We start from the raw sequence: 26,790 nt of genomic DNA on the forward strand, positions 1-26,790 counted from the left end.
ACACAGAGAGAGAGAGAGAGAGAGAGAGAGAGCCTGAGCTGGCATGACTGCTCCTGGAGGTCTGACAGGAAACTTTTCCGCGTGTTGCTCCGCTGCTCGCTCACACTTCTTCCTCGTCACCGTCTGACATGCACTTGACTGGACAGTGGCTGAAGTCATGGTTCTCCATCTTCATCTGCCGCCTGCACGTCACTGAGAAGGAGGAGGAGGAGGAGGAGGGAGGCTGTCTGTAGGGAGGAGGAGGAGGAGGAGGAGGACTGTGGCTTTGGGACTTCATGACATTTGTTTGCCTTTGAGTCACAGCGGACCTGATGATGATGGAGACCTCGTTTTACCTGCTCGCCCTCGTGTGCGCTCGGGTGTGCTCGGGTCTGGGATATTCGGAGTCCAGTGTTCAGGGCGGACAGAGAGCAGCGAGCAGACACAGGTAGGATCGATCCACCGGATCCAAATCTCACGTGCGTTTCAAAAGTGTCAATGACCTGTGGTGCGTTCAGGGGTGGCTTGTTTTTACAGCGGCTGCAGTTCGAAACCTCCAACCTCCAAAACTGCTTAGTTAACGAATTTGATGGTGTCGAGCTGCGGGTGTCCAACTTTGACAACAGCAATTATAATTATTAATGACTTTTTTTCAAAACAGCTGATGAAGTCGAATAAAAACAATAATACAAAACGCCCAGACAACAAGCTAATTAATAGATGCCATTACAAATCAAAGACAACAAATTAAGTTAATAATTAAGTAATACAAAAAACAATCGTGTCAAAACCATTTGCTAAAAGTACAATTATAGTCAATCGATCACTTATCATCCCATTCTGAGCCTTTTTCACAAATTCTATATCTGTTTTAAACAATTGATTGATACATCATTAAGTTAGATTATCAATAGGTTAATTGATTATGATAAGAATTGTTTGTTGCAGCTCTAGATTACCTTAAGTAGATGATTTTATTTACAATCTTAATGAGAGGGACAAAGTTAGCACCAACAAAAAATCTTTCTCTTTGTATAGAAATTGGATGAACTCCATCTTTGGGGTTATTTCTCTAATGTATATTTCCTTTTGAGTCCATTCTCTACACGTGGTGTGAATTGTCCATTTTAGAGGAAGTGTCTTATTTGTGAGTGGCTCTTTTACTCAGCAGGGACTGAGTGAGTGATGGCCTGTGATGGTTCAGGGGGCCCGGGGCTGGTCAGGGGCTTACAGGGATTTATAGATATTTACTGTTTCCGGGACCCCAAGTGAAAAGTTTTCAGGGGGCCCAGAGTCTCTAGCAGCGTCTCCAGTATCACCCAGTTTGGAGGGGAATTTATGTCTCTGCCAGGACGTATATTGCAGTCAGGTAGAAGTGAATGTGCAGAGATAGTGAACTTTGACTAACACTGTATTAAAATGTATTTTTCCCACAAGATTGTCACCTGAGTCATTCAGATTTACTGCCACCTTGCCCTCTTTTATGGGACACTATAAGGAAATAATTTAGATATTAGTGACAGAGTTAATAGTCATAAATCTGTGGCTGCTGTTGGAGTCGCCACTTATAAACCTGTTATTACTGTCAGTAACTGTCAGCCAATACACGTATGTTTTATTGTGTCTGCAGCCACAAAGTGTGTTATTAGCATGTAATTGAACTTCTGCCTGAGGGGGCCTACGTGTTGACGACCCCCTCACCTATGTGTGTGTGTGTGTGTGTGTGTGTGTGTTGCTTGTTTTGGCAATTTAAACATCTGATTTTGCAAGTGTGTGTGTGTGTGTGTGTGTGTGTGTGTGTGTGTATGTGTGTATGAATAAAAGAGGTTAAAACAGAAGGAGTGAATGAATGACAGAGCTCTCTTATGTGGCATGTGTCTGCCCGCATGCCTGCATGTGTTTGCACTTAGTGAGTGTGTGTACGCAGGGCAAGCCAGGCTTCTGGGAGTTGAGCTCCTGCAATATGAGCTTCGATCCAGTTTCTGTCCACATCACGACACAATTAGCTTCTGCTGCCGTTGCGGCTGCTGCTGCAGCTGGAAAAAAAACCCGAGAGGGCGTCACAAGAGAGGATGAATGCGTGAGAAAAGACTGGGAGCTGTGATAAAACAAGACAAAATGACATGGGATGAGAAGAGGGCCTGTGTCCTTACATACCTTGTTCCTGCTGAAACCAGTAAGCTATGTAGGAGTAAGCATGGCTGGTGTGTGATGTATACATACGTACAAAACCACACACACGCTGTCAAAGTGAAGCTTCGGGGAAAAGAATGCGCTGGCCTGTGGCAATGCGGTTTGCCCCCCCTGACATCTGTTTGAACTCCAGCGATCTGTTTTGACAGATGTGTGAAGTATTCCATAAGTGGTAAAGGCAGCGAATGAACTGAAGGCATCCAGCAGGGGTCTTATGGGGGGGCTCAGGAGGATCCAGAGCCGTCCGACACATCCTCTGCCAAAATGTCAGAGCTGCACACCATCTTATCGTATCTGCTGTAGACAGACACAGAGGGGGGAGGGAAGGAGCCGTGTGCTGGTGTATCCATGCAGACGCAGGTGGACAGCTGATCTGTTGTGGCTCTTGTACAGTTTAAAGGACAAACCAATAGATCACCACTGGAGGGTGGCAAGGAGCTGATGCAGAGTTGCATCATCATTATCATCATCATATCTGTCTCTAATTTATGACACCTCTTCTTCTCCTTTGTTTTTTTTACATTAGGGTTCTCCCTACAGGGGTCTTAAAGGAAGACAGATGACTAATGTACTCTTATTCAGTCTCTAGATGTCCAGATGTAGTGCTGACATGGGTTTTGATGACACAATTCTGTAAAGATGAGTAGATAAATGGCCAGGTCTGTTTTGTGGATTGTAACAGGAGAGCCATTATGGTGTGGGACATTTAACCTGGTAATGCGAGTGGACATCTTTGCTAAATGTCTCTGGACAACCCACATAAATCTTTTTTTCATGATTTGAGCTTTTTCATGAAATAATCCTTCATACTTCAGATATAGTCATAGATAACACGAAATCATTCAACACCTTTGCGATGACTGTATGGCTCAAGGTCAGTGTCAGACTAGCCATGAGTGTATACGACTTATCGTGGTCCTGCATGGATGCATCTCCTAGCACATCTTGTATCCGCTCCTCTTGGAAAACATGTCAACAAGTGGCTGTGAAGTAAAGAAATATTATTTATGCCCACGGAGGAAGGAGAAAGGGCAGGTCAAAAGAAAGATGGCCTACAGGACTCCTTCTTACAGTATGAGTGGGAGTGCAGACAGCAGAAAGAGTCCAGACATGTATTGACCAAATTCAAATTCCCTGAGATTATTTGTTATCAATTGAGATTATATTTTCAAGATATCCATGCGGTACAGTGATAGATAATTTTAGATCCTTGAACAGGCCTGTTCCCAGAGTGTGCAACGGGAGCAAGTCCCTGCTGCTATGTTTTGACATATCGTACAAAGAAAAGTTGAGGCTGCTACATGTCTGTTATAGATTAATGTTCATGTTATTATACTAACAGTACAGTACAGGGCTAATGACACTTAATTTATGCCTCCTCTGTTGACATAGGGGTTTCGGGAAATGCGACAGGTCAACAAAATAATTCCTGGAATACACCATTAATCAGAAATTCATATGCTCTAATGGTGATAGACTATCTGAGGACTAATGCTGAAATGAAATTGAAAAAAAAACATATAACTGAATAACTCTTAGTAATTTAGCTTCTTTTAATAATCGCCCAGAGTCGCCTCTAGTGGAGAAGGAGACTGTGGTTGTCTGTGGTTGCTCAGAACTTTGCTTGCATGCAAAATGTGCCCCGTACCCATCAATATGAAAATATTTGCATCTAACCATCAGCTTCAGACACAGACTGCCAACTCACAATTACAAGCTTGAGATTTTATCTATTCATTTGTGCTGCTCATGATGTCCTCACTGAACTGTCCCCCTAACGGTTCATGAATGAACACTGTGTCTGCACTGATTCTAATTTCACCTCCTTTTTTCTTCTAGTTTTTTGAACACTGAAATATTTCAACCACTGTTAGGGAGATTTTTGCGACCACCATGAAGTTGAGTTGTGTGGTTTTGGCTTGTTTTGATCGATGATCTCTTAATGTTTCATGTATTTGCATGATCAGCATTTTAATTTGTCCACTTGTTTAGTTTATGACAGTTCCTGCTAAACGAATGGCATTCCCATCAGCCTCAGCTGTATATGTTGGCATGGGAACATCTTAAATCTTAGAGTTGGTAATCCTAGCAACTGCTGGAAGCCGCGACACGCTCGCTAACTTCTGGCTATCGTCTTTTACTTCAGCGGCGTATGTCTCCGGTCATGTGGAGTGCGATCACAGGCAGGGTATTTTTCAACAAGGCAGGTCTATTAGTGATGGACAGGTATGTCAAACAAATCATTTCACTGAATGAAATGATTTGTTTGGGTTTATTACAATCCTGTGAGGGCCACAAACACAGGCTTTTTGTCTTTTCTCCCTTGACTTCTTTATTTATTGATGGCTAGAGGATTCAGGTTGTAGAGGATTTAAATAAATAAGATAAAAAAGTGTTTCAGAGACAACTTTCTTACCCCGACCTTTAAGTATGAACATGGTACACATGACAGCTGCTAAACATCAGCGTGTTAGAATTGTCATTATGTTTATTTTACCCTCCATTTGAATCTCAACATGCAACTGTACAGCATCTTCAGCGAAGTATACATTTCCCACAATGCTCAGTAATATAATGAAGACACTAACAACATACCAAAGTGCACCCCCCTGTTGTCAGGCTGTAACCGGACTGTCCTCTCCTTGACCAGCCCTTGGATCGAGTCCAGATTCACTTCATCTGTGTGATTTTCTGCTTTCTGCTAATTAGGCCAGAAAACAAATCTCCTTACATATGTGAAAGAAAAATGTGGGAAAAGGGATCCTTCCCAGTCACAGCCATTGTAACCTAATTAACCGTAGTTCCCAGCATGCATAGCACTCGAGAGGGTCTTCTTTACCCTGTTTAGACAGGGTGAAGTTCCACAACAGAGATACTCATCCCATCTCACCACACATGAGCAACTGACCCTTAGTTCTAAACTGAATTAGAATGTTCTTTTGTGAATGTTGGAGGAGCTTATTCAGTTTTACTTATAGGTAAATAGTTTGCACTATTCTGGGCAACTGCTATTTCAAGGCTGTGAGGAGGCTTGTGTTTCGAATGCACCTGCCTCCATAAATGGCTAAAATTCAAGGAGGTCACTAAAAAACCAGCAGAAGCACGGGCCCATGTATGTGAGCAATAACGTTAAGGCAAATAGCAGTATCATGAACATTCTCTATATATCTTCCTGACCGCCAGGCTAAACAATCAGAGACAGAGAAGTTTACACAGTCAGTGGTCCCTTGATGTTGGAACACGTCCAACAGGAGAATTGTGTGTGTGTGTGTGAGTAAAGCTGCATTTTAAGAGAGAACAGAAGGACCTGAAAGAATGTGTGTGTCTGCCATTATGTGTGTTTATCTGTCGCCATGCGATCAATCAAGCACGAGTGAGTGAGCTCAAGTGTGTATTTTGTCGTCTGTGACTGTGTGCTTTTTGCTGTGTGTACAGGGGGATACCTTTACAAGGATTTTGGAAGGGTTCTTGACCTCTGGGTCACAGTTCAAACGCCAGGACACTCCCCTTTTCATCCATTCATTCAGGTCGCTGTCAGAGCCTTCCCTTGAAGCTAAATGAAAGACCCGGCAACAATGGGCGTCGCAAAGTGATTTCTTTGTTTAAGCATTATACCTCAGCCTCCTTTTCTTCTGTCTGTCATTCCTTTCTTCCTCCCACTTAGCAATTTATGTCACTTTTGTCACCGAATAGTCCCCTTTTACCCACAATCCTCCTCTGTAGGGCTCATGCAAAGATGCTTTTGAATGCAATGAACCTGGCATGTGCGGGTTGAGATGTCGGAACGCGGCTTCTTACTCGGCCATGAGGTGTCTGTCTGCTGTTTTATTATGTAATGAAATTTATTAGGGAATAAAGAAATGCTGAGACAGGTGCAAGAGTTCCACTCACGCTGTGTTATGGCTCCATAAACAAGACAGGATGTGAAGTTTGACTGCTCAAAGCCTGGCAGAGAGTTAATGAAGAGCTTTGTTTGTGTCAGTCTGTAGAAGGACGACGTGCTTGTGTGTTAAATCACATGCATGTAAATGTGTCTTGGAGTGTTTCCTGTTCTTGTTTCGGAGGGTCACACTTTTGGTTTTTATGGGATGGATGGACTTTTACCTAGAATAAACATGTTTTATCATTTACTGTATATACAGTTTATTTAACATTCAGTGACTTGTGCAAACCTGTCTGTTTGGAGTTAGCTGTTTACTTGGCCTGTGGTAATGATGATTGCAGTTCTCTTTCTGTAACTGTGAAGTTGACCTGCTGGAATTGAGCCACAACACGTTAAGACTTGCTGCAGGACTCATCGGAACCCAGAAGCCACCACCGCTGCACACAGAGCTGTTCACCTGTTTACGCAAAGTTCAGTGAAGCTCGACTCAGTACACAGAACCCCAAATAGGAGAATCAGTTGTGGTTGTTTGCGTGCTGGAAGTTGTGTGCAGAGCTTCTTTGACACTGTGCTTCCTTGGGCCTTTACACATATGAGGGTGAAGCTGATAAGATGAACAATTCTTGAGATAAACAGACAGACAGAGATTTCTGGAATAAGTAGATGGAAGACAATACAGTTTTTCTATTTCTTCTTAAAAAATCCATGAACCGTGATCTGGGATGATTTGTGGGTAACAAAGACAGTGAAATCTTTATCTTTTATTACTGGTGTGTGCTGATGCTGCTCGAATCACTGATTTAGCAAAACAGTAGTTGCTATAAGCTGCATTCAGATGAATGAAAAGAGGTCCCACACACGTAGAAGACTCCGACAAAGATGTCAACTTTGTAAGAGAACAAGTCCTATGCTCAACCCCCCTCTTGATTGCTCAGGACATTTCCTGTTGTTGTGAATGTGTTTGATCTGCACAATCTCCTGCTGCGATCTTCATGTGTGAAAGGCCAACTCCAGAAAATGTCTTTCTAGCTCACCTCTACCAAGCATTTCTCACTATATTGCACTGCTTTTAAGGTCACTTAACTGTTGCGGTAAACTTTCACCACTGTCACCATTATTTATTTTTATATTCAAATTGAATATTTCCCAGTCAGATATTCCGATCAAAAAGAAATAGTCTAGACGTCTTCTTCATCTTGTGCATCATTTTGTAGACATTATCCCAGCACCAGCTGCACGTCATTACATCGGGGAAGTTAACCAGATGTGGTTTTGCCAAATCAAGCAGCTATAGACCTTACCCTTGAAGTCATTCCACTTAGAAAAACCAAAACATGATGTTAGAAAACACTGGCAGTAGAAATTCTAACAACATGTTTTGTTTTTTCAAGGCAATGGTAAAATGGTTTGTTTGCCAAATCCTCATCTAGTTAACTTTTCCCACACTGAGTAGTACACAGCCACCTCTAGGAGAAGCATGATGCAGTCCCAACTGGCACTAAACACTTCCACAAAATTAGCTTTAAATATTTGTTATCTTTGAAAACCTCTCTGCAAGAATTCCGTTTAATGTTCTAGAGGGTTCAACAATGTTTGGCTGTGCAGCATGAGCCCGTAATGACTGTTCCACCAGAGGCCATTGAAGTTTGAAGGCTTACACAGCTTGAAAGACAGTGTTGTAATGTGGTCTCAAGACTTTATAGACTGTTATCTGATGGAAATTGTGCAAATGCGTATTGTAGTCATAAACATTCATTATTATGTGCAGGGACTGGGCTGTTTATGTGTCTTTCCCTGTGGAGAGAGGGAGATCAGCTGCTAAACATGCCACACACATTCTCTGTCTCACTTATTACATGAAACACCATGTTGACTGGCTGAGGTTGTAGACTGGAATTTTAATCTTTATACCTGGAATGAAGGTACATACATGTAAGGGGAAGTGGAACATTAAGCATATAAGACACAATGCCTCTTAATGTGTCTGTGCACGTCCCACTGCCTTTGTGAGTGTCCTTGGCTGGATGTGTGGTACTCTTGGGAATGCATGTCTCTCTCTTTCTGTGTATGTGTGTGTGTGCGTACTTGTGCGCTTGTAATTGTATTTTACTCTTGTGGAAAAGATGCCAAGTTTCGTTAGTGGACTTTCATCTCAGCGATTTCTCCGCAGCCATTTGGACTAATGGGACTTTATTGGATTAGTTTGGAATGCCTAACTTTATACTGGTTAGAGAGAGAGAGAGAGAAAGGCCAATGGGTTTAGAGCTGAGCCGTTGTGTTACCAATGCAACAGACAAAATGCTTGTATGAATACAGGATGTAAATAAACAACTTTACTACCCTTTCTAGCACAAGCCAACAACCACACATACTGTACACAACCTTTCAGCGCTAACACTTAGTCATCCTCCCACAATTATAAAGGCTCCTTGTTATGTATTTCACTGGAGTGAAAAGTCAGAAATGGAACGATGGAAAATGAACTGGCGGAGTGAGCGGTGGGTACAGTGCTGTAAGTGTGGGTGTTTGGGAGCTGCTGAGATGGTGGGAGTTGGGCGTGCGTGTGTTGTATATGTGCGCATATGTGTGCGTGTGCGCCACATGTGGGTCTGGAGAAAAAAAACCGAGAGAGACGGTTAGGTTTATTTATGAGACTCAGCGCCTGTTCTCCATCAAAGCAGATAGGGTGTGAACGCTGCCAAATGTATGCTTTATCTGCTGTCTGTGGCCCTGAGCGTGAGTAAGTCGGGATAACAGATCAGCAGAGCGGGTTCACTGAATCACAGTGACGAAAAACAACACCACGCACACTACCGCGAGAGGAGACAGAGCTGTCGTTTATTTATCACTGCTGTCTGGTTTCAGATGCTAACCTCTTCCATCTGTACTGCTTCAGCTCCCGATGAAGATGCTGGATTCCCTGTTTCTCCAAAACTTTGAGCATGAGATACAAAGTACAACAAACCACAGAACAAGATAACCCAGGAAGGCCTGACATGGCATAATGCAGTAAGGATCACTGGGATGAACCGCAAGACTCTGGAAAAACATAAGTGGAGAAGCAGCTGTGTTTGGAAGCACTGACTGATTTTAGATATATTGTGGCCGAGTTTTGCTCCAGGCTCTGCTGGAGATATTGAATATACTATAACAAACTGCAGGATAGTAAAGCCCAGTGTAATTCAATTGGATGCATAGCTTGAGGATGTCAGGTGGATCACTTCAGAGAACCGTAAATCTGTGGAAATACACAGAGGGAGCTACAGCATTGTCTTGATGCTTGGATACTGGATGATTTTAGCCACAGGACATTGACTTATGATCAAGTTGTGGTGACCTCAGGCTGAGCTGGATCCAGCAGATTCATTTCGGAACAGTTCAGAGCGTCACAATATAGAGCCGCAGGATGTTTTCTTTTGTGATGTTCGTGTATAGCCATTGTGTTGCTGTGGCAGGCTACATCAGTTTTACAAAGCATGCAGAGGAGCATTTTATTAGGTCTCTGTTTAAAAACTCCCACACTTTGGGCGAACGTGTTCTGGCTTTTAGGGAAAAACTTTAAATCTCAGCATGGAGACTGGAGATGAACATAAACATTATGATAAGATAATGATAGGAGCTTTTAAATCCCAGTGAGATTTAGTCAGTAAAAGGTTTTATTTATGTTTATTACTAATTGATATTACTGATGCATTAACATGCACATATTTATATTTTGAATTAAACATTTTCACCTTCCTAGTTATTCCACCTGATACACCTGGTAAGTCGGAATATTTTCTTCTCATACTGCAAATACAAAACCTTTGAATACTATCGTGTTGGTTTTATTTAGTGTTGTACCTCTTAAATTTCTTCCTCCACCCCAATACAGTTGGGCTTTTGTTTGTGTTGGTCAAAGCACTGAAATATTTCATTTAAAAATATCTGAACAATGTCATTGTATTGTGGAAATCTGTTCCATTTATTTTCCTTGTATTGGGATATACATATCTCTGATAACTAATCAAATACAGTAAAGCTAAATGTATATTTAAAAGTTCATTTAGAGAAGATATATATATATATATACACTCACCAAACATCTATAGGAACTTATAGTTCCTCCCTTTGCTCTCTGAATGGCCTCAGATTCCACAAATATTGGGAACATTCCTCTGAGATTTTGCTGTTGACATAATTGCATCACATCATTTCTCCACATTATTTAGCTGCACATTTATGCTGCCAGTCTCCTGTTTCATCACATCACAACGGTTCTACTGGATTTTACATCTGTTGACTGTGGAGGTCACTGAAGTTCACTTGGGCAGCTGTCGCTCAGAAATTAGAGTGGGTCGTCCACTTTCAGATGGTCAGTAGTTCAAACCCCGGCTCCTCCAGTTTGCATTCCGAGGTTCCTAGTCTGTGCTGAGGCTGAGTCATTAGAAAAAAAGCACTTCTTACTGGAAAGCACATTGAGTGGTCGAAGGGAGTGGAAAAGCTCTGTATAAATAGAGTTCATTCATCCATTTACTGACGTCATAGCTTTTGCTTTGTGGAAGTAAAGGGATGAACATGCAGCAGCAATACACAGATAGACAATTAAATAGCCCCCAAGCTATTTCACCCCCACCAGCAGCAGCTGTTGATATAAGGCAGATTTTGTCCATGGATTCATGCTGTTGACTCCACATTCTGACCATTTGCAGCCTCAGCAGAAATCCAGATTCATCTGACCAAGCTACTTGAGAAAATGCTTTTCTTTACATTAGAATCTGACAGCTAATTAGTCAGTTTTACTTTCCCACGTACGGGAGAAGCAAGAACAGCAGGTCAGGAGGGGATGGGGAGGATGGCACCATGATAAACTCTTCCTTGTTCAGACAAACTCTGGAATGAAGGGGAGGATCAGGGAAGCTGGGCAGAGGTATAGCCAGTGAGGGACATGGATAGAAAGGGAATAGAGGGAGATAAACAGATGGATGCTGGTGGAGAGGGATGAAATTAAACAAAAAGAGTAAAAGTAGAGGGACAGATCCACAAGCAAGAAGAGGGGGGAAAGCAAAGTGAGAGTGAGACCTGTCGAGCAGGAGAGAGTGGCAGACGAAGACAGACAGAAAAAAGTAAGAGACTTGACAGACGTGAAGTCAGAGGGACGAAAGCTGCTGATTGACTCACCAGCATGAAGGAACTCCTTGTTAGCTCCAACTTTTATCCATAAACCCTCAGTTCTGTTCAGATGAATCTGAGAGTGACACTAATTGACCATAATAACCACCAGGGAAACAGGGGTGGAAAGGGGATTCTGAGTAATATGAAAACGATGATAGAAAGAGACTAAAGGACGTCAGTGTCTTGAATATATCTGCAGTGTTATCTCAGAGATATCTGAGGGTCAACGCGGGTCAGGGCGATGAGGACAAATTAACTAGCATGCATACTGGGGGGAGTCTGTGTGTGTTTCTTGGAATCCTGTGTTGAAGTTCACATTACTGAGAATATTTTGTAATGTGAAGTCACCTTGACATGCTTTTTCTTTACAGTCAATATTTTAGAACAAGTGTTTTAGTTAGGGTTAAGAAAGGGATTAAGCCAAACTTGAATTAATTTAAAAACTGCTATATCAATACTTTTTTACGTCGTTATCCAGTGTAATGTGAAAAGTAGGGCGTAGTGACGAACCCACTGTTATTTCAGCTACAGGAGGAAGATAAAACCTCTGAAACGGTTAGCCACTAGACCTAAACATATTGGCACTTAAAAAAAGTTGCTAACTGATTTGCTGTATAAACCTTTGTCCACAAAATCTATTTAATCCCCACTTCCATCTCAATTAGTTAGCGATAAAGTTTAAAACTTTCCGTATTAGAGAAGTTAAAGTGTTGAATGAAAAGTTAGTAGCTGTAAAGTAAGTAAGAAATTAGCAGAATAGATCAATGTAATTATCTTTTCTTTTTTTTTTTTCAGCTACAAAGACTACGGTGGAATAGGTCCAAATAAAAAAAGAACAACCGGAGAACTTGAGTATAATGTCATAATATCACAAGAATAAATCGGGAACATTACGTGAATAAAGACTGAAATGTGATTTGTTATTGTTGCAAAATTCTGCATTGAACGTTGTCATTTAACACAGTAACATACTAACTCATGTTTTGGTAGCTAATGCTAGCAAACTGATTTAAATTGCAATAGCTGCTTATCTACCAGATTACACAAACTGCTTAAGCCCCATATAAGCTTAAACTATACTTTAAAATGCATTGCAGAGAGCGAGGTCTGTGGATTTTCCTTCATCTTATGTTGGACTTGCATTACAAAGGTCGTTTCATGGCTTAGGGGTTTTATTATGGCCAGCAGAGTTTTATATTAAGTCATAAAATCTAAGCTTTAACCCACAGATATTTCCTCTGTGGCATTCTTGAAAGAATAGAAATGTTGAAGTATTCCTTTATCTCAGTGGCTGATTCTAGATGCAGGTAAAAGGAACAGTGGAGATCAATTTGAGGGCTAGAAGACCAAGAAAACCGTCTGAGAGAGAGAACTGCTCACTGGAGAGATGCAAATCCAAACTGCAGTTTGACTGCAAATGATCATCAGGAAGATTTATCAGTGGTGGTGCATGGTTTTATTGTGCGGCCACACCTGCATAAATATGTTATTCATGGAAGAGGCGGCAGAACAGAATTGTACAAAGGAACATCTAAACAAGACTGATGTATTTTGGAAAAAAGTTCTGTGGAGTGAAGAAGTTAAAACACTTTTTGGCAGCGATGAGAAAAGGTGTGTTTGAAGTAAAAGGAGGGCAGAATCTCATGAAAAGCACACATCTCAAACTGTTAAGCACAGAGGTGGAACAACAGTGGTTTGAACTTGTGTTGCAGCCAGTGGCACAGGGAACATTTCACCAGTAGAAGGAAGAATGGATTCCTTTAAATAGCAATCAATTCTGTGAGCAAATATCACACTGCCAATAAAGACAATAATGCGGAAGCTGAAAAGAGAAATTATTTTACATGAGGGTAAGGATCCTTAACACACCTTAAGAGCCACAAGCTGAAGATTCTTAGCCCTCACAGTCCCTGGACCTAAACATAGGAAAATATGTTGCTAGACCTCGAAGGAGCAGTGTCCAAGAGAGTTAAAAGACTGGTGGCCAAAGTTTTGTTTGAGGCTCTTTTCCTTCAGTCGACCAGGCTCAGCCTTAGAGATAAGGTGAGAAGCGCTGACATCCCGAGGGAGCTTGGAGTAGAACTACAGCTGCTTCACGTTGAAAAGGGGCAGTTTAGATGTCAGGATACCTCCTCTGCACCTCCCTTTGGAGGTTTGCTGGTCACGCCCAGCCGGAAGGAGACCCTGGTGAAGACCCAGATCTCACTGGAGGGATTATGTATCCCATCTGGCCTTGGGATGCCTCAGGATCCCTCATGAAGAACTGGAAAGTATGGCTAGGGAGAGGGACGTCTAACCCTAACCCCAAAAAGGCAACCGGCTGAGCTGCTACCAGCTAGCTTCAAGCGACCAGAGCCCGAATAAGACAATGGTTGGAGGGATGGAGGGCTCTTTTCCTCATAATGATAGTAATCTTGTGTATTAAAATGTTCAATGTTTAACTTTATGCCTAGTGGAAATAAAGTTTCTTTTTACTCACTTATTCACAGCTATAAATAGAAATTTTGACTAGGGTTGCCCAAAAAGTTTCATTACCAACATCATATTAAGTATCGGTGGAATGAATGTTTCTCATGTGGCTGCACAATTAAACACTCCAAGGATATGTGTGGGTGTGTGTGTGTGTTGTGTGGGTTGGTTGATGTGTAGTTGGGGGTTGGGGAGGCGTACAATGTGAGCCATTGTTGAAATCGTGCCGTTATCCTGAACTTATCTGACATCTGCACTAGAGGACAATCTCTGGTGAATGTTGTACAGAATAATAATCAGACAGGGTTTTGAGATATTGATCTCAAAAGCTCACTGGAGCCTCTCATTCAGCAAGTGACCAGATTTCTGATTATTATTTTTTCCAAATTATTTGGGATTTTACATATAATGTTTATTTTTTCTTCCTGGAAAACAAAGCACAGCGGCTGAGTGTAAACCATTTGTCCTTGTGTCTGAGAGGGCCGCTATGTTTGCTTCAACTCCAGACTGTGAGCTCATGATAAAACTGCCAACATTACACAGTTATTTATTTGTCATTTCCTTTTGGCTTGTGTGTGTGATTTCACAGGAACTGGTGTGCTTATGTGGTGACACGCACTGTTAGCTGTGTGATGGAGGATGGGGTGGAGACATACATCAAACCAGACTACCAGCGCTGTACCTGGGGACAGTGTCCTCGAGTTGCGTGAGTATCTTTTACTTTCAGTATCTCATATTCTGCTCTGATTCAACCTCTGCTCCTGGAATCTCATCTGTATTCCAATTTCCTGTCATCAGTTCCACAGAGGTTTTTTTTTGCATCCTTTAACCATACATCTCCTCTCCCTCTGTCCTTCATTTTCCCTGTCCATGTTTCTCTCAGGACAGTTTCAGCAGTGCTTGTAGCTGGACCGGTGTGAAGCCAGAGAATCACTTATTTACAGCTCAGTGTTTCATTTGTTAATCTCAGATCAATAGAGGAGAGAGCTCGTCTGAAGAATCAACAAAATGTATCGCCATGCAGAATAAGACATAAAAGTGATGTGATATAAATCTGATGGTGGATCCTGATGGCAGCAGTGGGTCATGATGATGGATTATAATGGTGGATCCTAATCGTGGTGGCTGCTGATCGTGGACTATGATTACAACTAGAGTGCTTGATATACAATATGTCTACTCAGATATTCTACCATTAGTGACAATAATTCCTCAATTCTTTTTCCTTCCATCATGCTACATACTATCTACTCTAACCAATGCTGTAATTACTCTACTACTTCTCTGATTCCATTACACGTGACATCTATTGCACTTCTGTCACTCCTGGGAGAGGGATCCCTCACATGTGGTCACACTCTCTGAGGTTTCTACATGTTTCTTTTTCTCTGTTAAAATGGTTTTTAGTAGTTTTTCCTTACTCTTGTTGAGGGTTAAGGGCAGGAGGATGTCACACCTTGTTAAAGCCCTATGAGACAAATTGTGATTTGTGAATATGGGCTATACAATTCAAATTTGATTGATTGATTATTGTTCCAGATGTGGTGGTTGCAAGACAACATCCGTCAAGTGCTTCTGTTGTTTTTCCTCTTTTGAAGTTTGCGAAAGAGTTTGACCCTGGCCCGGCTGCTTGATCCCCATCTCCTGGGCTATAGCCTGGGCTATGCTAAGAATGAAGCCGACAGGGATTCCAGGCACCACAGTCTAGTATCCTTCCCTTTGAAAACATTCTCGTCTTCTTACGCCGTCTGTCTTTTTTTTGGTATGATTCCTTTTTTTTTACGCTAACTCTACCCAACTCCACCTCCCTCCATCTCTCCAAGCCGTGTTTATGTTTTTCCTCCAAGAGTACGTTGGATTCCTTTTTCTCACGCTCTCGGAGCAGGGAGCTGGAAGATGAAATCTTTTCAGTGGCACAGTAACAGCTCTGCGATACCTACAGTGACGTTTGTGGGTTGGCATAAAGGAGAACAACCTGCTTAAGTCTCACAGTCTGGGGCTTGTTAACATGCCTGTGACGCTGCCATAAATCTTTACTGAGACTTCCGGCCAACTCTGGTCTATTTATTGCATTGTTACGGTAACAGGGAGTCAGTTCAGTGGCAGAGTTGAAGGGTATTAAAGTGATAAAACGGCTAAATCAAAAACAGCTTTCCAAACAAAACATTCATATTATTATACAGAGGACTCGTCTGTGAGCAGTTGATTCTCTTGGAAACCGGGACAGAAATAACATTTTAAGTTTACAAAGCACTCGTGACCTCATCCATCATCATCAGAAGATTTGCAGCTGTTTCCAGATATTAAATGACTCACGCATTAAAGTAAAGAGATGACAGCGATTATATTCAGCACAGGGTTCAAGGACTGCTATTGGTTCCTCACATGTTTATCGGGATCACACCACAAATTTTAAATCTAATAGTTTTGTGTCCTGGCACATGCTCAGACCCCAAGTGAGACTGGAGCTTTAAGATATAAATCAAATGCTAGAAGCTCTGAAAGGTTGTATTTATGCACAGCAGTCCTTGTTTTGTTAACACAGTACAATGTCCTTTTGTGTTCGCCATCTTAGTTTGGTGTGCTATTTTTCTATTATAGGCAGAGTAGCAGATGAAGAGATATGGGGTGACTACATTTAGGATGATTTATCATCTGATAACCATGAATGACTGATACAAAATCTCATAGGAGTGTTGAAATATTATCATTATTTTTTACAGATATTGCAATGTAGCATGAACCAAAAAATGTTTGATGATGATGTGATTCTGGGGTCTGCACCGAACACCAAATTCCTTAGTTCTGGAGAACTAATCAGAAGATTGTCAGTTTGATCCCAGTCTCCCCTGTTCTGTGTGCTGAAGTGTCCTTAGACAAGATACTGAACCCCAACCTTAAACCCTTATGTGCTGCCGGCAGTGTGTGAGTGATGTGTGATTGAGAAAGTGCTGCACATAAATGCACTGTGTTAATGTGTGTGTGAGTGTGTGAATGGCAAAATTGTACTCTAAAGCCCTTTGATGGTCATCAAGACTAGAAAAGCTCTAAATAAATACAGACCATTTACTTCTGTAGTACCACAGTGCTTTATAATGCTTTACAATCGTATTTTTACACAAATTGTATCTCTATCAAAAAATTGCAACTCCTGTGAGTTGCACTTAACCATATTGAGATTTCAATAATATTTCAATTAATCGTTAAGCCCTATGTTGACCATGTGACGGACTGACCACCTGTCCAGGGTGGACCCTGCCTCTCGCCCAATGTCAGCTGGGATTGGCTTCAGTCCACCCTGTAAACCTAAAAGGAGTTAAATCTTGTCACGTCTAATTGATTATTGTAGAAAAGCAGTTCTTGTCAAGTCAGAACAAATAAAGACCCTGATGACATTTCGTAACTGTGTCATCCTCAGTTACCGGACGTACAGGAGGCCAAGGTACAAGGTAGCTTACAAGATGGTGACAGAAATGGAGTGGAAGTGTTGCCATGGTTACTCAGGGGAAGACTGCCGTGAGGGGCCACAGACGACCACCAACACTCAGATCAACGGAGGAGGACGAACTCGTGTCACCCAGACGGGCCTTAACACGGGAGGTGGGCAGAGAGGAGAAGGTATAGGGATCATGAAAAGACTGTAACATTACTGCTTGTATTAAGGATGCAGGTGTAGTTCTTTAATTGTATGACTAGAACCTGCTCAAGATTAAGAGTGTTGACATAGATATGATTGTCTGACATTTTAAAATACATTGAGAGTTTATAAACCAATGCACATTGGCTTAAAGCCATTGGAAACTATCTTCTCAGAAATATTTATTAAGTGAATAGGCAATAATCAAGCTGAAGTTATAAATACATAAATAAATGCTATTTCTGAAGAGTTAACAGTCAAAAACTCAGCTTATCTGCATCCTTCAGTCTGCTTGGGTGGGCTTTAATCTGATTTACTTGACAGTGCTGGCAAAATAAGCAACAAAGTCACCAGCTCTCATCTAATTTAGATTCAAACGTTGTTAAACTCACAGATTGGTTCACGGAAATAAGTGACATCACCTTTTTCCAACTGAGCCGCTCCCTTTGAAAACAAAAGACTGGTTTGGCACTAAATGTTTATGTGCAACCACACTGTTCATTTTAAGCCAATTGAGAAAAGGGGGTTTCAGGGCCTGTAGCATGATTGTGTATGTTTCAAACAGATTTTTCTTTTTGAATTAACTCTACATTTCCTCTTTCATACTGACCATCCATTTTAATTGTCTCAAGGTGACAGTGAGAAGATCAGACAGCTGGAGGAGACGATCCGCGGCCTGACCAAAGACCTCAACAGCATGCAAACCACCATTCAAGGCATGAACCAGAGGCTGTAAGTGAAGGCTATTTTTAATATGTCATGCACAATGTTTTGTTTCATGGGGTGCAAAACATCCAAAAAACGCTAAAGCAGTGTCACCCAGAATACTGACGGAAACACAGTGTGTATCATTTCCTGTTTGTTCATGTTTACTGCAGCAGGTCAGAGAGGATATCTGTGTTTATTAACAAATGCGCAGAGATTGCTAATTATTTTGGAAAGCATAAATAGCTAATTCACAAAGAAATGTATCCGGTGACGGTTATTGCACTTGTCACAGCAGAATTAACGCAATTTAGACTGAATGGAAATTCCCATCCTTTCTATACACAACACATTCTTGAGCACATGATTCATTTTGGGGCACCCCCCCCCCTCCACTTCACATATGACTCTTTTTTAATGACAAACATTTACCAGAATTAAAGACGATTACAGCTCTCCCTCTTTATAGACCTGGTCTGAATGGAGCGATTGTTCCCGCTGACTCAGCTCAGCCACACATGAAGGAAACCATCAACAACATCCAGAACAAGCTGGACCTCCTGTATAACAGGACGCAGGTGAGAAATAAATATCTGTTTTTCTGCCCGCCCAAATATCTACTGTTTAATTGAGTAAATGTAAGGAAAGGCCACATTTATCCATGGAAATATTTGGTTGTCGTTAGGTCCATGATCAGACCCTGCTCAACATCAACAACCACCTGGTGAACGGTGGCAGCAATGAACTGGACGGAGCGGCCAGAGAAGGAGGATCTGTGGGGAACCAGCTGAACACGCTGAAGGAGGAGATACTGACGGAGCTCGAGAGGAGGGTGACTTTGTCCTGCTCGGCCTGTCAGGTGAACCTCAATGTGTGAAAATCAAAACAAGGCAAAAATGTTTTTGTCAGGAGTTTCTCATTATTTATTATTCTTAAATTTGACTAATAACAAAAACTCAAAAATGGATGTGATATGTTTTTTACCATTTTCATCTGTTTACTTTGTCCCCTGCGGTGCTCTGTCAGTGATTTCTGCTGCCTGCCTGAAGCAATAAAAGATAATGGCCACATGCAGGCTGTAATATGAGAAAACAGCCCTCCCACAAAAGCCGCTGTACAAACAAACAATAAAATTAAAAACAGCACTGCGAAAACATCGATAATCACGCGGTGAGAGAAAAGGAAAGAACAACCATTTTCAAGCTGTGCAGAATAATTGGTGGGTTAGGGCTACGCAGAAAACTATTATTTTTAAATAAACTTAGATTTTATTTTACTTATGTTCACCTGGTCACTTACTGTCTACCTCAACACCACCCAACAAGGACAATTTGTGGTACATATGCACAAATAGGAACCAATTTTATTTACTTTTATTGAAGATACAGATTACATTCAAATCAGACAATTTGGAATGGAATAAGATTTTCAAAAACCTTTACAAGAGAAACCTGACTTTGAAAAACAGAAGAAACCGATAAGCTTCACAGCTCAGGAAAAACAATCACAGTTCTTATGATTGTTTCAGGCTGGTGTGGAGGACCTCAGGCGTCAGCAGCAAGATGACAGGGACAGGATCAGGGCCCTGGAGAAGCTGGTCGGCTCCATGAACCAGAGCTTGAGGCAGAGCCTGGACATTTCACGCACTGAGACTGAACGCTCCCAGGCCTGCTGTAAGACCGTCACAGAGCTGGAAAAGAAGCTGTTGGGTGTCGAGGTCAAAGTCACCTCCACTGCTAACAAATGTGAAACCATTAAAGGCCGTCTGGATAAGGAGCTTTCTGGCACAGGTGGAGGAAAGGGAAGAGTGACGGAGGACAGGTTGAACGGCAGGCTGAGAGAGTTGGAGAAGAGGTTGAACAACACCGTGAGGAAGACAGAGCAGAGGTGTACCAATAGCGGGAACAACGTGAAGGACACTGTGCAGAGAGACGTCACACAGCTGCGTAACATGGTCCTCAGTCAGCTGGATGACCACAGCTTTAAGATAGGGAAGATAGAGCTGGACGTGGCTGTTCTCGGAGACACGGTTAGAGATCACAGTCGACGTTTAGGTCAGCTGGAGAACATCACAACGTTCTTGGACAGAAGGTTAACATCAACAACAAACCTGTGCAATGAGACCTGCGGGCCTAATGGGAAAGGTCGTAAGACTGATGAAACTGTGAAAACGCTAGAGTGGAGAGTTGTAGCCAATCAAGATGAGATCCAGAAGTTTAACACCAGGTTAAATGATTTGTCCATGTCTGGAGATTCTCTGAGTGACAAAGTGATCAACTTAATGGATGATGTCAAAAAGATTATAACTGTGACAGGGAAAAACGGTGAGCACTTCAACCGGATTGTCACCGAAGTTGAAACGTTGGGCAGTCATTTTGAGGAATGTTCAATTTGCAGCTCTATAAAGGACGATTTGAGCTCACTTACAAACTCCACCACCATTGGTCTGAGCAGGTGCCAGGCAGAGGTGACGGATCTGCGGAGAAAAGTGGACTCGGGAGAATCTGTCTGCTCTCAGGTGTGCTCCAACCTGCAGGAGGAGGTAGGGCGACTCAGAGAGGAAGTGGAGGAGTGTACAGGACAGTGTAAAAACAACATAAATGACCTGAAGAAGCATCTGGATGGTCATACTGTGCACAATGGAAGATTAGGAGGGGATCTGAAGTCCATCCAAGGAGAGCTGGCTGGGGTCAGGTTCACGTTTAACTCCATTAACGACACTCTGAAGGGCCTGGGAAGGACTGTACAAACGCATGGGAACAAGATAACTGATCTGACCGACAACAAGGACGACATTATTTCTAAGGTAAGGTAATTAAGAGAAAAGTTACTGCCACTAACACTGCATTTGCAACCATTTTTGTTTATTATACTTGGAACCCCTTAAATTTAAGCAAGGGTTGATAATCCTGGAAAAGCTATAGAGCAGGCAACAATTTGAAAAAATGCAGCTGATACAACCCACCCCCTCCTATCGGCCCTCTTGTCAAAGCTATGCCCCAAAACAGACGTGTCACAGCTTTTGAGTGTGTTATATAAATAAATAATATGTTTCACATGCCTGAAGAGAGGAACTATTTATCATTTCAAATATATCATATTCCAATTTCGGTTTTTAATATCTGCAATTCTGCGAGGCTGAAGGCAGTGCTTTGAACTTAATGTGAACAAAGCCATGCTAATGTCATCCCACCAAGTCTCTGTCCATTCTTTGTTTTTATTTTAAAACATTATTTAATACTGTAGAAAATATCTATATATGTAGTAGTTATATATTATAAATCCAGAAAATAATCATAATTTGACTAGTAAAAAAATGTTCCTCAAGGTTCCCCCTCAGTTCTTATGTAGATAACACTTCTGACCCCTCAGATTTTCCTTGGGACCCTTTTGAGAACCACCGTGTTATAATAAAGTTTAAACTTGTTCCCCAGAATTACACAGAAAAGATCAAACTACAATTAAAATAATGCTCATGGTAATTTACTGATTATCTGTGTTGTTTTATTAAACATGTGCAGTGAAAACAATATTGTGTCAGTCAAACATTTCTCAATCATTATCTTGGCAACAGTGTTTTCACATAATATTATTGTAGTTGTGAAAATATTCAAGCATATTGCAGATATTCGAGTCTTGTTGACAGACATGGTTTAGATAATATGCTTACATATATTTGTGTGCATAAGATACTGTAGAAAAATAAATGGTAGCAAAGATGGGAAAAAGTATATTTAGAGTAGAACTTTGTCAAAAGAAGCTCATCCAAAATACACACATTAACATGAATCTACTTTCTCGACAAGGTGAACAACTTGCAGAAGGAGCTGACAGATCATGTTGATGACTCTGAGATTCGCTTCGGCAACCTGGGCAAAGAGATCCAAATAATAAGAAGCAACTACGTGACGGAGGTGGGGGAGTGCAGGCGAGCCAGTGACGGCCTGGACCAAAGACTCTCCAAGCTGGAGGGAGTGTGCACACGATTTGACACGTTTTCCGACAGCCTGGAGAGGATCAAGGAGGGCTTGAACCGACATGTGTCTGGGCTGTGGAGCTGCGTTAATGGACTCAACGTCACGGTAACATCTCACGGAGATCTTATCGACGATATCCAGAACGTACAGCTGGAGAACGTCCACACCAAGATACACAGGCTGAATTCCTCCGTCTTGGAGTTGTCCAAGGAGTTCCACAGTTTCATAGAACAGGACTTCATGGGTAAGTTTGAGAAATTAAATAAAGGTCATGGCATTTGACTTGTGGATAAGAGATAGCACTCAGTTGAAGGGAGACAAGGTCAGGATAAGGAAAAAATAGAACAAAGAAGGAATCCAGCCTGTTATCCTCATCCTCAAGAATTTACTTAAGAGCCCATAAAGTCTGTAATCTGTCTGAAAGTAGTTTTAGTAAACATGGGGTGAAAAGCACATCCTGAGTCACACTAGGTTAAATGTCTTAGCTTTCTTGGCTTACTGTATGTTTTTGAAGTTCGTCATTGAGATACTGTTCATGTAAAGAGATTTTTAACTGTGCTCTCTCATTTGTTCTGTCTCTAAACATTACCCGCCTCCAGGTCCACCCGGTCTGCCAGGACCCCGTGGAGAGAGAGGTGAGCGTGGACCCCAGGGTCTTGTAGGACCCCAAGGAAGGGTCGGACCCGCAGGCAGAGAAGGCGATCAGGGGCCATTGGGACCCCCAGGTAAAGACAACAAACGTTCCTGATACTCTGTTTAATTTAATAACACTGACTGGTTTACAGTTGTATCTTCGATCTTCCTTTCTGCACCCACTGTAGATACAAAATGTAAGAATGAAATATATACAGCAAGAGTGACAATGTTTGGTGATTAACTCAGTTTTCCATCTTTCATTTTGTTTCTCAGGCCTCAGAGGTGAACAGGGTATGTGTTATTCTTTCCAGACACCAGATGAAAGCACTCATACACTTTGATCTTTATTTCCCTCTAACTCCTTCTCTTCATTTCTCCTCCCTGATTAGGTCTTGCAGGGTCTGATGCCCACGTGCCACGCCTCTCTTTCTCTGCCGCATTGACTCGTCCAATGAGAAGCTCAGGAACAATTGTCTTTAACGAGGTCTTTGTCAATGAAAATAATATCTACAATCCCAAAACAGGTCAGTTTTAGGTTCTAGTCAGGATTAATAATCATATTACTTACACTCTCTCTTTTCCAATTAAGACGATATGAAATCCCAGTGTATTGCGTGGCCTGTTAAGACTACATGTTCACCAGCAGTCACTTCCAAGCTGCTGCTCTGTACTGCTGGAGTCCTGATTTTATAATCACAGACAGAATATTTATAAGTCCAGTCTATTTGTCAACAAAAGCACTGCACACATACTTTCAGCTGCATGAGATACTTAAGCCCTTTTCAGACACGGCCCCTTCACATTATTCAGGTGAGAGGTGGAGCAGCTGGGTGCAGCAGGCAGAGACAGGAAATAACATATTAATTCCGCTGTGGGGATCATGTGATCATGTTTACAGCACCCTGAAACTTTTCGCCAATGTTTTGAGGTATTGGTTTCCTTTTTGCCTCTGTTACATGATAGCAGTGTTATCAACCCCCCTCAATTGCTTGCAGTGAATCCTGGGGTGAATTTCGTGCTCACACATCAAATTCCCCTGAGTTTTTACAGACATTTAATTCAAAAATATAGCGGATGTTCATTGCATGTCTGAAAGCAGCTATTTAGAGGTCTGCTTGCTGAGGGAAAGTGGCAGGACCTCACACTTGGGTCAATACTTGTGACCCTGCTTTTAAGTAGCTGAGGTTTGTCCCAAAAGACACTTATTCTGTCGTTAGGTACTTTTTAGGAAAAAAGTTGCTAAATGGTTCTGAAAGGGTGCTTAATTGGCAACATTGTTGGTAAACACCCCCTTGATTATGTAATAAAAAATGTTTTTGCCATTTTGTAAGAACCACAGGCATCGGAAAATCCAACTCTCAGTCCATCAGTCAGTGAAATGCGTTTATGTTAATAGGACTGCCTGCACTGTTGCAGCCCAGCCAAAAATATTCTAAATTTAGAGTCAGATCACTCAAATTACAAAAACAACATATTTTCTACGGTTAGTATAACATTTCTGCTGACATTGCAGTTTATATTTTATTTGCCATGTTCACAGCTGTGATTTGGTTTGAGATGACTTCAAGAAATTTAGTGCAAAATGTGTATACTGTGTCAATGTCAGTCACATTTGTTATTAAATTTCTTTAAAGAATGTCGGTTGGTGGTAAGCAAGCATTGTGGGGAAAAACCATATTTTTTGTCCTACTTAGTGCAAATTAGGCTCATATGTGTAGTGGTAACAGAAATCTGGGGATGGAAATAACAATAATAAGGAAATTACATTTTTAATCATTCAAACAAAGACCTTATTCGGCTAAAAACAGTCATCACCATTCATTGACTTTAATGTGATTTCATAAGTTTGTGCATTTTGCAATATATCTTAATTGACCTCTCAAAGTTTATGAAAGTTAAAAGAATTTAAACAAACTTTCATCCATTGTGAAATAAGGAAGTCTGAGCTCTGTGTGAAACAGCAAATGCACAACAGTAATATCCTCTTTACCTGCGTCCTTTCTCCAGGTTACTTCACAGCTCCAGTGAAAGGGAAGTACTTCTTCAGTGGCATTCTTACGGGTCACAAGAACATGAAGATCGAGGCTGTGTTGTCCAAGTCCAACACCGGCGTGGCCCGAGTGGACTCTGCTGGCTATCAGCCCGAGGGCCTGGAGAAACCCATGGCAGAGGCCAAACACATTCCTGGAGCTCTGGCCGTCTTCAACATCATCCTGCCCATGGAGGCTGGCGACACGGTCTGCATCGATCTAGTCACGGGGAAGCTGGCCTACTCCTCCGAACCTCTGACCATCTTTAGTGGGATGCTGCTGTACGAGACCGTCTGATTGGATGTGGTTTCCTCATGACGAGTCAGGCCCGGTGAATTTTTCCGTACCCAAGCATCTGGTTTGTCTGCTAAACTCTAAGAGACAGAGCCAGAGACAGAGCAGTCAAAAAGACTAAAATAATTGGACTGGATTCATTCAGCGAGGAAATAGAAAATATACTTTATGCTTAACATTATGTGCTAAGAAAGAAGGAAAACTCATTTTCAAACAATGATATGTTTTTGTGTGTCACAGCTTTAAGGAAAACTGTGTGTGCGAGGAGCAATTGTGTGTTTTTGCTATTTGACACACAGTTTCCTCAGAAAAAGCCACTGCAGGGTTATCATATAATTGCATACTTCTATAAACTTGAATTCTTCACTGATAGCCTTTCAGGTCTTACTGGTGTTAATGAAAGGCAATCTGACAAAATGCTATAGGACTAAGGATGTGTGTTCTTATTTGGTTATCCACCCACCACATATCAAATGTTCAGAGGTTATTACACTTTCTTTTTTTCATGTCTAGCATAATCTTTTTTTCTTTCCTTTTTGCTCACAGTTTCATTTTGACCACAAGCATATTCCCTGAAACATAATGCTGAATACCAGTTGTCTTGGAGAGCATTCAGAGTGATGTAGGCGGTGATGGGCACAGTCCAAACCACTATTCTTTGGAGGGAAAATCACAAATGAAGTCACTGACAGTTCAGACGGGAAACCACAGGATTTTTAAAAATCATAGCACAGCAAGACAATAAGACCATTTTAGGACAGACACAGGGAGCATGGCCAGAGGGAAGAGAGGGGATTTTTTTTTTCTCTGACCTAATAAGGGCCATCTAAACTTGCTGGAGGATCAAGTAGTTGAACTCATGAGTCTGTCTTACAATGGAATTTTTATGTAATGCTAACAATAACAAACAATGAAGCTACACATCAGTTGTCTCTATGCTACAAATCCCAACTCTGTCATGGTGCACACTCGTCCTGCGTCTAATTAAAATGCCTCCAGAGGAAAATTTGTGCATGATATTAAGTTTGTAGATATTCTTGAATGGATTTTTTAAGGAACATTGCGCATTTTCTGCAGAGACGATGCAGCACCAACATATTGCATTGTATTTATATTAAGGTGAATGTAATACACTAATTCACATACTTTGAAAAAAAAAATCTGTGTTAAGAGTGGAAATGTATTTTTATGTCTCTCGACATTGTGTAACCGTAAAGGAATGTAAATATTTTGCTCTTATAAGATTTTTATGAATTACCACTTCACTTTGCCAGGTACTGTACATGTTTTGTATGTTGTTGCCACGTGTGCCTCAAATACAGATACCCAGTTTTACACAGCTGATGTCAACAGTCTCTCTGTTATCGGGGTGTTTGTGTCAGGTTTTACACACTGTTCAGTCTGTGTGAAACATCACTTATTTAATCTGGCACTTTTTTGGCTTTCACAAATACACACAGCTGCGTTAACTTTTGTTTGGCTCCTAGTTAAACCTCTCACAATCTCTTTCTCATGACTTCAGTGGGTTATTTTTAGGCGAAGACTTTGAGGAAATAATTGTTGCAGAGTCATTTCATGTCCTGCACTGCAGTGACACCCTGTGTTCAGTATCATTGCACTCGTTCTAGTAGAAGGTTCTGGTGGTGATCCTTGAATACAGTGAGAAGACGCCCCTTAAGGGAAGGACAATTTCTTTATGTGAATTGCAGGTGTCATTTTAAGCCTCTCTGTCAATGGCTACCATTCCACTGCCACGCACTTGGACAAAGTCATCCCCAAGACCATGTTAGTTGATCTAAGCAGTTGCAGTCAAAGGCAAAGAACCTGTAATTG

General features: G+C 41.5%; 1 protein-coding gene across 2 annotated transcripts; it reads left to right on the forward strand.

The window, feature by feature from the left end:
- emilin1a (elastin microfibril interfacer 1a) lies at positions 1-26,296 on the forward strand. Of its 2 annotated transcripts, none has more exons than XM_020091946.2 (12): positions 1-427; positions 14,268-14,384; positions 17,097-17,296; positions 17,948-18,047; positions 18,490-18,598; positions 18,706-18,879; positions 19,549-20,826; positions 21,827-22,241; positions 22,597-22,722; positions 22,907-22,924; positions 23,023-23,157; positions 24,641-26,296. In XM_020091946.2, the coding sequence occupies exons 1-12, from the start codon at positions 312-314 to the stop codon at positions 24,958-24,960; spliced, it is 3,108 nt and encodes a 1,035-aa protein (XP_019947505.1). In that variant the 5' UTR covers positions 1-311; the 3' UTR covers positions 24,961-26,296. The 2 variants fall into 2 exon arrangements, with proteins under 2 accessions (XP_019947505.1, XP_019947506.1); XM_020091947.2 differs by having other exon boundaries at positions 231-427; positions 17,097-17,278.
- The last annotated feature ends 494 nt before the right edge of the window (positions 26,297-26,790 follow it).

The sequence above is a fragment of the Paralichthys olivaceus genome, chromosome 19 (genome assembly GCF_024713975.1).
Source record: "Paralichthys olivaceus isolate ysfri-2021 chromosome 19, ASM2471397v2, whole genome shotgun sequence".
NCBI classification, from domain to species: Eukaryota; Metazoa; Chordata; class Actinopteri; order Pleuronectiformes; family Paralichthyidae; genus Paralichthys; species Paralichthys olivaceus.

Coding starts and splice junctions, on each gene's coding strand:
- emilin1a (XM_020091946.2), top strand. CDS start 312: ATGATGATGGAGACCTCGTTTTACCTGCTCGCCCTCGTGTGCGCTCGG. Junction 17,297..17,947: donor AGGTGGGCAGAGAGGAGAAG/GTATAGGGATCA, acceptor AATTGTCTCAAG/GTGACAGTGAGAAGATCAGA. Junction 23,158..24,640: donor TATCTACAATCCCAAAACAG/GTCAGTTTTAGG, acceptor TCCTTTCTCCAG/GTTACTTCACAGCTCCAGTG.